Here is a 12866-nt window from a genome sequence, read left to right as displayed (position 1 = left end):
GCCGGCAGGCTGAAGGGGAGTGGTCGTCGGTGGGCTGAAGGAAAGCAGCTGCTGGTGGGCCAAGGATGAGGGATGAGTTGAGGGGGAGAGCGTGAGCGAGAGGGCTGTGGGGGGCAGAGAGCGCGAACGAAAGGCCTTGTGGGGCAGAGAGCACAAGCGAGAGGGCTGGGGGAGGGCAGAAAGCACAAGCGAGAGAGCTGTAGGGGAGAGAGTTGTGGGGGGAAGACAGACAGAGGGAGCAAGTTCTGGGGGGGGAGAGAGTGACTTGTGGGAGGAGAGGTGGGTGATGCCACAGGCTCGGTGTACTACCGCACAGATGTTCTGTATGGGTTCAGCTAGTTATTATTATTTAACATTCTTGTATACTGCCCAAAACGCAAGTCTCTGGGCAGTTTACAACAAAACAATAAAAACAACAAGTAAAAAGGTTAAAACATTACAACAATTTAAAACTTAAAACATTAAAACTATTAAAAATCAGCATTAAAACAATTAAAAATCAGTAAACTATTAAAACAGTATCCAATTAAAAGCCTGGGTGAAAAAATGTGTCTTGACTGCCCTTTTAAAAGTTGTAAGAGATGGGGAGGCTATTATTTCAGTGGTTCCAAAGCCTCGGGGCAGCAAGAGAAGGCATGTCTCTGAGTAGCCACCAGACAAACTGGTGGTGACTGCAGATGAAGATCTGATAATCTCAATGGGTGGTGTGGTTCATAGCAAAGAATTATTTTTAGATTAATATGACAAACCCTCAGAAGCCTCTTTAGGTTTATTAATATTTACTATTGTTGATGTCACAATAGAAAAATCATCTTTGCTCTAATGAAGTAGAGTTTAGAAGACAATATTAAATATCTGGGATAAATGCACATATGTCTTGTGCCTTAATTAATCCAACATAGCCTTCATTACTTTTGTCCCAGAATTTAATAAGAATAGATGTATTAGATTTTAAAAAAAATATATGTCAATGTATGTGTGTGTAAATATAATGGATTAAATTGTGAACTGATTATACAATCACATAATCAATGTCTGTAAATAATAGGGGAAACACTGCTACAATTACAATATTTTCACATTAGCTATAATGTGAAATCTTAGAACATTAGCCATGCTTATAACCTATGTAAGTGTTAAAGATTTAATATATTTGGAAATGGTTTAGATATTACTAAAATTCAGTCAAGGTGACTTTAAAGCAAATGTTTAAAATAATGTGTTCTTGTTTATAAATGAGAATAAAACTAAGTCCAGGGCCTCCACACTCCCTGGGGGCCCCCAAATCCTCTTTAGTCTGTCCTGGATGGTGTGGTTTGTGCCTCGAGAACCTATGTGTTAAAAAATGATGCTTAACTTGCAGTGGGGGGGGGGGCTCCAAAGGCCTTTAGGTCCAGGCTTCAAAATTACCTAGGTGCACCTCTGTGCATGGCCACTTGTTTTTATATTAAAAATGCCCTTTGGGGCTCAAAATTTACAGCTTTTATTTATTTATCTTTAAATTTTTATGTTACTTTTTGTTTAAGTCCCAAACACAAGCAAACAGTGTTGTATTTGAAAAACATTAGTTAACTGAATACGACAGATCCCTTAATTTGTGATGACTTTTGCCTGGTGATCACAGAATCTGCGTTTGCCATTGGATGCAGTGCCATGAGGTATATGGAGTCTCATGTTCTTCTCAGTATAAATATTTGTGATGTGCAAATGCAGCAGGAAGAAGACTCATAATGGTTCTCCAGTTACGACAAAGTATGTTTCAGAGAAAACAGAAATAGATGTTGGAAAAATAGATTTTCAGAGGCTGAACAACAAGCAAAGCTCGCCTAAGTCTGCTCTTTATTACTTACTACCAATGCTGGAAATACTGGGCATACCTGAAAAGAAAAAAAGAGAGAATTTTAGTTAGCTATGCATTATTACACTGACATTATTATAAGATGCATTAGTACTATGAACCAAGGGCAAGTTCCAGCTCAAAGTAAAGCATTTTACAATAACAATTGAGCTAAGTGGAAGCGTGAAGCATGTGTCGCTGAATTCCTTCCCACTGAAACCAGGATCATGCTATCTAGTTCATACAAATATTCTATTTGTAAAGACGAATTGGAACGTTTAACACAGAAATCAGGTTCCATTCTGAAGATTCTGGCTTTTTGTGCAGCTTTTCAAATATATCTGCCAATAGTAAAGAATGACAACATACTGGAATATAAACTAGATCTCTTGATTACCTTCAAACAAAAATCATGCTTATCTAGAAAATATTATAACAATGCTGTATTATTATTGCTTTGGCAAGCCTTTTGAGAATCATCCTGAATTTTATAAGAACAACTTTATATGTACGGTCCTTTTGTTTTTGTTTTTAAGCTGCCCAATACTTGGGAGAACTTATGCTGAGAGAGGGAAAAGAAAAGATGTTAGGTACCTATATTGATCTTTTACCTCATTCATTTTCCTACTTTCAGGCTGAATTGAGAGTCCACCATGAATTCTTGATTTGGGATAGTACATAATATGTCGAAGAGTATTCTTGATTCAGATGATAGACTAGTAGTAAAATACAAGCTTCTAATATCATAATTGCTTGCAAACTATCACTATTTATAAACATTACCTGCTGGCTTTAGAGGTACCAGGATTTTGAAATAACAATGAAGACAGTTAGTTGCTCTTTTCTCTGACTTCCAGGCAATAATATCATGATAGGGCAAGGAATGCACAACCTGGTGAGCCGGAAGCTACCATGACATGTGCAGGGGCTGAGAATGCGCCCCTGCATTCCCTGTTGTGGCAGACTTAGCCACACCATCTTTGTCCATATGATGCCAAAGCTCTGAGTCCTGCAGTGGGAGTGGACCCCCCATTTGCCCTCAGCCATGTCCTCTAGTTCACGTGGAGCATATTTCCCCATTTGCTTGATCTCACTTTCCTTGCTCCCTCTTCCTCTGATCTGTCTATCACCTGCCTTAGGCAGGTTGCTCAAACCATTACTACTCCATCAGCTTGCATCTGATGGATGTATATAAGCTCGAGGCAGCAGCAAGGAGGGCGTACATTGCTGGAGAAGGACATGAGCAGGAGAGAGAAATGTGTCTCTTCCTTGCTTGCCTCCAGCTCATGTCCAATGGACAGACTCAAGCTGGAAGCAGGGAGGGAGTGCATTGCTGGAGAATGAAAGCACGAGGGAGCAATGTACTCCTTCCTTCCTTGCTGCTTCCAGCTCTGTTCACTTACACTGAGCTGGCTCTGGCCCCGTGGACCAGCAATAATGTCTCTGACGACTTGCAGTCCAGAAAACAGACGGCATGCTGTGCAGGGCAGTGACAGGAAAACAACCAGCCAATGAGTTCACCAAATAGAGGTTTGGGTTTTTTAAATGACCTTATTCTCAATTAGGCTGAGGAACTACATAGGAAGCTCCCACAAAGGCTAATGTGTGCGCCAGAACTTGTGGGCGTGTGAGAATATTATTTATGTCAAATGTGTGAAAAATCACTGGAAGTTGCAAATAGAGCACACACACACACCCCAATCTTCATTATCTGCAAAACAGCTATTTGGCTCTCTCCTATTCATAGCTTAGCAGCAGCATCCAAGTTAATTCCCTCTTCAGTATTCACTTCTTATTATGCATACAATGCTTGGTTTCTCGTGCTCACATTGGGCCTGCAACATTTACTGGTAGAAGATGAACTACGCTTTGTATTAGGTCAGCTTTTTTGTTCACTTTTAGACAATTTTGGGATACAAGTTTTTTAAAAATCCCAACCAAAAATGTTTATGTTTACAGCACCAGCAGAAGATGGTTTTGCACAGTAGAAATGTACGCATAGTTGGCGAGCTAGTTTAGAAAATAGTGCCTAACATCCAGAGCAATGGTGCACTTGCAGAATGAGCAAATGTGCACTAGTACAAGAAGTTAGCTTAATTGTGCTAAGAATGGGGATTCTGCAAGAGCACTATAGCACCCCTGCTAAGTGGGCAAAGAGGCACCTTTTAACACGGTGATTCTCTTTATTTAGCAGGGGGAGAGTAACTGGCCCTATCCAACCCCAGCACAGTACTTTCAGTGACTCTTGCTGGTGTCCATCTTATGTTTCTTTTTAGAATGTGAGCCCTTTGGGGACAGGGTTCCATCTTATTTGTTTATTTCTCTGTGTAAACCACCCTGAGCCATTTTTGGAAGGGCGGTAGAGAAATGAAATTATTTATTATTATTATTATTATTATTATTACTGATGATGATGATAATAATACACTGCAGGAATAATAGACTGGACCCAGGCAGAACTAGAGACACTAGATCGTAAGACCAGGAAAATAATGACCATCAATCATGCTCTGCACCCCCGCAGTGATGTAGATAGGCTATACCTCCCTCACAGCTCAAATGGAAGAGGAATGCTGCAAGTCCATCAAACAGTAGAGGAGGAGAAAAGAGGCCTTGCAGAATATACAAAGGACAGTAAAGAAGATGCACTTAAAATGGTCAATAATGAGAAACTATTCAACACCAATGAAACAAAGCAGGCCTACAAGAAAGAACAAGTCAAGAACCGAGCAGAAAAATGGAAAAATAAGCCACTGCATGGTCAATATTTGCACAGTATAAGTGGAAAATCAGACATCACCAAGACCTGGCAATGGCTTAAGAATGGCAACTTGAAGAAAGAAACAGAGGGCTTAATACTGGCTGCACAAGAACAGGCACTAAGAACAAATGCAATAAGAGCAAAAGTAGAAAAGTCAACAACAAACAGCAAGTGCCGCCTTTGTAAAGAAGCAGATGAAACCGTGGACCACCTAATCAGCTGTTGTAAAAAGATCGCACAGACTGACTACAAACAAAGGCATGACAAGGTAGCAGGGATGATACACTGGAACATCTGCAAAAAATACAAGCTACCTGTAGCCAAAAATTGGTGGGACCATACAACTGAAAAAGATCTCCTAACATAATAGATCATGACTGGGGCAGTAACAGAGTTATTATTTATTTATTTATTTATTCGATTTCTATACCGCCCTTCCAAAAATGGCTCAGGGAAGTTTACACAGAGAAATAACAAATAAATAAGATGGATCCCTGTCCCCAAAGGGCTCACGATCTAAAATACACATAGACACCAGCAACAGTCACTGGAGGTACTGTGCTGGGGGTGGATAGGGCCAGTTACTCTCCCCTTGCTAAATAAAAAGAACCCCCACATTAAAAGGTGCCTCTTTGCCAAGTTAGCAGGGGTTGCCAATGTCCTGGTTTTACGGCAAGGTAGTATTGTGGAGCCAGCAGAATTTACAAAGACATGGTGTGAAGTAGTTAGTGAATTCAAATACTGCTTGTGAGTTACTACTCTTGAAGGGAGGGATAAGGAAATGGTCCTGAGCAGCAGGACATAGAGTTCTTTGGGGTAGTGGGAAGGAAATGGTTAATCCTAATTCTTATTTATTTATTTGGTGAGTTTCTATAAATAAGGAAGGGAATGGACGCAAGAATCATTGTTCTTTGTTCTGGGCCATGCTGACTGCAGCTGGACATCTCCAAGGACTCTTGTGCTGTACCTCCCACCCCATTTCTACTACTGCCCGATTGTAAAACTGTAGCCAACATATGCTCAGGAGTTGGGCACCACTGAGCAGTCTGGGAAATCATACAGGAATTCCTGGGGAAGAAGGGTGGAGACAGAGGAAGTAGGGGTGTGCAATTCGGATTTTCGGTGATTCGGTTCGGGACCCGAACCGAATCACCCCTGTTCTGTTTTGTGCCCGAATATGGGCCACCCGAATCACCCTTGATTCGGTTTGAATTTAATCCGAATCCGAATCCAATTGATTTGGGGGGAAAAAAGGGGCCCAGGGGCAAAATATTGAGGTGGGGTGGTAGTGCCCAATGGGTGGAAGCTACCACCCCAATTTCAGGGGGATTGGGCAAAGGGCTGATTTTTGGGGAAATTTTGAAGTTTTAGTGACTTTGGGGCAGTTCGGGGGCATAGCATGGGATCTGGGCAAAAAGAGTAGGGTAGGGTGGTAGTGCCTAATGGGTGCAGGCTACCACCCCAATTTCAGGGGGATTGGACAAAGGGCTGAATTTTTGGGAATTTTTGAAGTTTTTGTGTCTTTGGGGCAGTTTGGGGACAGAAAGTGGATCTGCCCCAAAAGAATGGGGTGTGCTGGTAGATAGTGCCTAATGGGTGGAGACTACCACCCGTCCCCAATTTCACCCATCCCCTCAGAAGTTTTTCTGAAGGGATGTTATTCCCTTATTTTCTGAGGTGTGAATTCTCATTCTATGATAGCAAATGAGATTTTTTTCAATTAAACAACTCTCATGACCCCACTTTCACTTTTTCACACTCTCATTTACTAAGAATATGACAAATGGATCAGTCTAGCACACTGCACCTTATGAAGAAAAACCTCAGAAATTCACCAAAATTCAGCCCTCTGCCCAATCACTCTGAAATTGGGCCTGGTCATTATAGCCTGGTCATTTCTGTGTCAGAGGGCAAACGGACAAAATCAGCAGGGGATCAAATACTTATTTCCCTCACTGTAAATATAATAGAACATATAATAGAAAAAATATAATAACAATATAATAGAAAAATATAATAGAAAAAAATCACAAAATACAAAGATCTACAAATTGAAAATGAAAAGCTGTGGCAGAAAAAGACCAAAATAATCCCAGTTATCCCTGCACCTAGGGCGCCAAAATAATTGGCGCCCTAGGTGCAGTTCCAAAAGACCTTGAAGAGCACCTCAACAACATAGGGGCCACAGAAATCACCATCAGCCGATTACAAAAAGCAACTTTACTGGGAACAGCCTATATTTTGCGACAATATCTATAATAACCAACAATATTGATGATAAAATTCAGCCATCCCAGGTCCTTGGGAAGGACTCGATGTCTGGATGAAACAAACCAGTCAATAGCACCTGTCTGTGTAAACAAGAAATAAATAAATAAATAATAATAATAAATAATAATAGTACCCTTGCACAAAATGTCCTATTAAAACAAATGCGTGCCACAGTTGCCCAGTTGTGCAAGTGTACGCATGCTTATTTTACACTAACCCACCATCCTCCCGCAATCATGCCACTACTCTGGAGAGCAGCCACTTTCTGCCGGCTACACCCACAATACGATTACCAAAAAGAACATTTCTATTCCATCCTCGCATAGGGTATGCTGTTCTGTCTGCATACTCATGTGGTGGTAGGGGTGGACTGTCTTGAACTACTGTAATATCCCATGTTTCTAATATGACTTTAAAGAAGTCATCAGCAGGAATCATTGCAGATCTGCAATTACAGCCAGCCCCAGGAAAAGGGAAGCATTGTGTATCAAGGAAAATGAATTCACTGTTCTTTGTTTCTAGGAATTGTTTTAATAACTGATCTATAGGAAGTGGGTTGGATGCTTAGGATTACTGGGGGGAAACCTGACTTTGCACAGAATTGTAGCTCTTAAGCAAGGAGAAGGCTCTTCTTGGTTACTGTCTGTATATCAAATGATATATCCCCCTCCTTGCTGTATTGTTGTTCTGATGTAAAGTGGAACTATCCCATGCCTTACCCATGTCAGGGTGGGGGGAACCCCTTATTTCTTAGACATTTGCTAAATTGGGGGGATGCACAAATTGGGGTGGCTGACTGAGGATGAGAAATTCTGCCTTTTGCACCTAATGGTGCAGTGGGGAAATGACTTGACTAGCAAGCCAGAGACTGCTGGTTCGAATCCCACCTGGTATGTTTCCCAGACACCTATATCGGGTAGCAGTGATATAGGAAGATGCTGAAAGGCATCATCTCATACTGAGCAGAAGATGGCAATGGTAAAACCCTCCTGTATTCTTCCAAAAACAACCACAGGGCTCTGTGGTTGCCAGGAGTCAATTCCGACTCAACAGCACTTTACTTTTACAGCAAGAGAGAAAATCAAGTCTGGGGAAAATCAAGTCATTGTGATGCATATGTGAACCTTTCCTTTTTGTGATTCTCAGTATTGCTTGTTTGAAGAGGGGGGAAAGATTAAAGGTTCAACACAATTTGTATTGGTAATACAGAAATACTTCTGTAATCTGTATTTAGCTAACAGTTTTTAAATTTATTTTATCCTCTCAAGCTGTTCATAGCCATGGTTAGCACTATGCTCTCCTACCCCTTCAAAAGGAAACAGAACCTGCAAAAGTGTGCCACTTTCATTGCTAGGAGAAGCATGAAGTAGTTTACCTAAGACTCTAATGCCAGGTGTGCAAGTCTTATATTCCTACTTGGTAGGACCAATCATCTTCTTTGGTTTCCAAGCTCTTAAACTATTTATTATTGTTGTTGTTGTTTACACAGGATAGGTGTTATTGACTGGTTTGTTTTATCCAGACATCGAGTCCTTCCCAAGGACCTGGGATGGCTGAGTTTTATTATCAATATCGTTGTTGTTGTTATTATAGATATCGTCATAGAATATAGGCTATTCCCAGTAAAGCTGCTTTTTGTAATTGTCTGATGGTGATTTCTGTGGCCCCTATGGTGTTGAGGTGCTCTTCTTCAAGGTGTTTTGGAATTGCACCTAGGGCACCAGTTACCACTGGGATTATTTTGGTCTTTTTCTGCCACAGCCTTTCAATTTCAATTTGTAGATCTTTGTATTTTGTGATTTTTTTCTATTTCTTTTTCTTCTATTCTGCTATCCCCTGGTATTGCTATGTCAATTATTTTAACTTGTTTTTCTTTCTTCTTGACTACAATTATATCTGGCAACCCCTGCTAACTTGGCAAAGAGGCACCTTTTAACGTGGTGATTCTCTTTATTTAGCAAGTGAGCCCTTTATTTTATTTTAGATTGTGAGCCCTTTGGGGACAGGGATCCATCTTATTTATTTGTTATTTCTCTGTGTAAACTGCCCTGAGCCATTTTTGGAAGAGTGGTATAGAAATGAAATCAAACAAACAAACAAACAAATAAATAATAGCCAACTCTGTTACTGCCCCAGTCATGATCTATTATGTTAGGAGATCTGCAGGGAGCAGCAACGGCGCTCCCCACAAATAAAAGCCATGTTAAAGCAATACCTCCCTAGACTGCATAGCAATCAATGGCTCACATATATAATGGCCTCACTGTCAAGCAACTCCATTTGTGTAATTTTTGCACTTGTGTAACTGTGCACATTGTGTTACAACATGCACTGAACTTTGTGCAGAATGTGAGCCAGAGATTTGTGTGTGGAGCCTTACTGGGTCTGCAGATGATCCCCAGACTAACCTTGGGCGGCCGGATCAGCCACCTACATGACTACCAGCTCCTTCATCGAGGTGGCAGGGGCAATGGGGGATCAGGGGCCCCCTGGCCCCCGGGATGCCCCAGGATGCCCTGCGCACTTGCGCATGGCGTCCTAGGGAGACCCCTGAGGCCAGGGGGCTTGTTGTAGCCTCCCAGTCGGGGGTCTACTTGTGTGTCACCGCAGCGCGGAGCCACACCACGGTAGAATCAGTAAAATGCAATCAGTAAAATCAGTAAAATGCGGTTAGCAGAGCGGTTGCTCTGCTAACCTCATTTTAGGGGAGGGGTTCTTAGGTGGGCTAGCCACCATTGAACCACTGGGCTCACCCACAAGCCCAGTGGTTCACAGTGGGAGAAAACCGGGCTGGGGTCCTTTAGCCCAGTTTCTCTCCACTGTGAGAATCACCTCCGTGTCTTTCATTTCACATCCGTCAACCATCCCTCACATCCCATTGCAGAAAATAATTGTGTTAAACTTGAAAAAACAAACTTAAAAGGATTCCAACCAATTCCTGAACCCAACCTTCCTGCCATTCCCAGTTTGATTTAAATAAGACACCGCTTTAAAAAAAAAATTAAATGAACTAATGAGTGAGGAAGAAAACCACAAACAGGTGTACAGCTTAACTTGGGTATGCTCAACATAAAAGGGGCAAGGATCTTAAGTTAGGAACAGACTTTGATTAACTGTGGGAAACTTCTGCTGCCTATCAATTATACAAATATGAAAATTACAGAACCATTAGAGTCAAGGAGATCAAGGGGCTATTCTCACGATCTAGGAGAGCCTAGCCCGATTTTTTTTGATTGTGTAAACCACAAGCGGGTAACCCGCTCAAGTAGCCCTCCCTAAAGCCCGGGTTTGAGGAGCGAGTGCTCCGCAAACCCAGGCTTTCTGATCGTGAGTAGCTGTGCCGCAGCTACTCATGAGGAGACCCCCAGAGGGAAGGCAAAAAGCCACCTCCCGGCTCTGGGGGTCTCGCCAGCATGCCCTGCGCGCTTGGCCCCCACTCCCCCCAGCCCCCGCTGCCTCCATCACGGAGCCGGCAATCGTGTGGGCGGCCGATATGGCCGCCCAGGGCTCCTGCAGCGATCGTCTGCCGGGAGAGCGGGCTTAGCCCGCTCTCCCCGCAGTATCTGCAAAAGCGGGTCTCACTGATCATGAGACCTGTCTCCAACTCTACTTCACTGACTGAAGGCAGAAGCCCCCTACTAACCAGTAGTTTGACTAATCCAAATCACATTGTGCTTTAAAGAGAAGCAACAGTGTGATCTAAAGAGAAGATTTTTGTGCCAATTTCTAGACAAGCTCCTAGGATCATGTGATTTGTTGGGTCATAGTTGATATACTTGACTGACAAGGGGCTGAAGATATTTCCACCCTGTATCCTCCTAGGATGGCATCCTCCAAAATTACTAGATGTTTAGTGGCAAAACCTCCAAATATCACCCCAAATCTACTTTTTGCTAGAGATGTATGAACTCCCCCCAATAATTTTTCTAATCAGTTTTCCCCCCTGTAGTATTGTGAAATATATCTTTCTTTGGGCGACAACAGCTGGTGATCTCTTTCGGGTCAAGAGTATGTATGAATAAAAGGGAAGAGATCATTGGGAAGAAATCTGGATGGCTGTATAAAGGCCAAGAAGCACAGGGTTTTCCTCAATCTGAGGAACAATTGCAAGGTATAGCAGAGGTGGGTGAACAGAGGGAACCATGATTTCCTGTGCAGCATCACTCAAGCCGAGTGAGCTAAGGAGCCTTTTTGATGCTTTGAATCCCCTCTGAGAGGAAAAAAATCCCGTGAATTTCAAAATTTATCTTGAACATAGCTTTAAAGTATTAATTCTGTGATCCAAAGTGTCCATTTTTCTAGAAGTTAATGCTCTTACAAAATGTTTTCCCCTTCTTTTTGAAGGTTCACATTTTCCCCTGCCTGGTAGGAATTTTATCATAATTTCATGCCCCCCACACTTCATGGTTTGTTACTTGGTCTATTACTTTCACATTAAACTTGATAAGGTCCTGCTTCCTGTGATATTCATTTTGGAGGTTTGATTCCTCACAGCTGCTGCTTTGAAGTGTGAGATAACATTCGGAACATGGCACATTGCAGCTGGGTTTTTTTAAAATAAAAAAACCCACTTTTCATTTAGCTGCAGCTCATAACCCTGTTTCTACAAAATAACTTTTCAGTGAATGGTTATTTCCAAAGCCAGCTTTTTACTTTTATTCAGGGCAAAACTCCAGACTTTTATAAAAAGCAACAAATAACTGCTACTCCAAAAAAAGATTTGATGGCTTATTCTCAGCTTGTTCCTTTCTTTTCCTCTGAGGGATTTAGGTGTATAAGGCAAATTAGCAAGGATCCAAGTTAATATATAATTCACTTGTATGCATGACAGAACAGTTCCATGAATTCTTTGCTTGTTATGTGCCCTTTCTTCTTTCTGTATCTCATCCTGTCCTCACTCTATATGTGTTGCTCTCAATGCTATTAGTTAGAGGGACAAACATACAGGAAACAATCCAGCCAAAAGCAAAGCACTTATAACTTCAACTGAATTGAATAAGGGGTTTAGCACCTGGCACAGTGGGTGCCTCTTTAGGGGTTACTTGGCTACCACCCCCTAATTTTGGGGGGTGCCATCCTTAAAAACCAGCCCAGAGCTGGTTTGGAGAGAAAGTCTCTCCAGGCCAGCTGCAGACCTGGACTTTAAGAACTGCACCCCCAAAATTGGGGGACGGGGGCCAAGGTGTTTCCAGGGAGACTGGCTCAGTAGGTGTTTCCAAGGAGACTACTTTGGCCTCCTACCTCTGATTTTGGGTGTGCAATGCTTAAAAACCAGGTCAGGAGCCAGTTTGGAAAGACAGTTTTAAGCACTGGCCCAGTGGGTGCTTCTTGGGAAGTTACCTTGGCTCTCACTCCCAATTTAGCAGTTGAAGTCCTTAAAGTCCAGGTCTGTATCTTGTTTATAGAGCAAGTCTCTCCAAGCTGGCTCCAAACTTTGCACTCCAGATATTAGAGGTAGGGGCCAAGGTCTCCCCCCCCCCAATATTTCTTAGGGTTTCCCTTGGTGCCCAATTTTGGGGGTGCAGTCCTTTAAATTCAGCTTGGAGAGCTGGCTTCTGATAAGGATTATTGGTAAAATAGCAGTTCAATGCCAACTGAACAGGCTACTTGGAACTGTGTGTCCTACCACCTATTCTCTAGACCCTTGTCTGACATGGCTTATATTATCAAGTAGGGAGATTATTGGAGAGGGCCTGGTTGAGATCATAAATTCTCCTCTTAGGGAAGGGAGGAAGCCTCCTTTAAAAAAATTAAAAAATTATTAGACCTCTTTTAAAGGTAGTGATCAGCCACTCCTCCCCTAAAGAGTGAACCAGAAGTGAACCCTGTCTTGACTGACAGGCTGGTGACCTCCAGAGCTCAGCCAATCAGCACACCAGGTGGGTTGGACCTAGAAAGCCATAAGGAGGAAGAGAAGGTTCCTTTGTTAGAAGGATCTTGCTGGGGGAGCAGGGGATATGTGGCCATGAGGTCTGGATGCCAGAAACTCTCTCTGCA

General features: G+C 42.4%; 1 protein-coding gene across 14 annotated transcripts in view; it reads right to left on the bottom strand.

The window, feature by feature from the left end:
- The window catches only part of NTNG1 (netrin G1), a 334331-nt gene that overhangs the window by 104985 nt on the left and 216480 nt on the right, over positions 1 to 12866 (bottom strand). For all 14 annotated transcript variants that reach the window (XM_053244435.1, XM_053244428.1, XM_053244423.1 and 11 more), the window contains one exon: positions 1851 to 1877. In XM_053244435.1, coding sequence (XP_053100410.1) covers positions 1851 to 1877 — 27 coding nt within the window. The remainder of the gene's footprint in view (positions 1 to 1850; positions 1878 to 12866) is intronic.

Source organism: Hemicordylus capensis, chromosome 4 (genome assembly GCF_027244095.1).
Source record: "Hemicordylus capensis ecotype Gifberg chromosome 4, rHemCap1.1.pri, whole genome shotgun sequence".
In the NCBI taxonomy this organism is placed as follows: domain Eukaryota; kingdom Metazoa; phylum Chordata; class Lepidosauria; order Squamata; family Cordylidae; genus Hemicordylus; species Hemicordylus capensis.
Note: the sequence above shows the minus strand (reverse complement) of the source record. Positions and strands in the feature narration are given on the sequence as shown.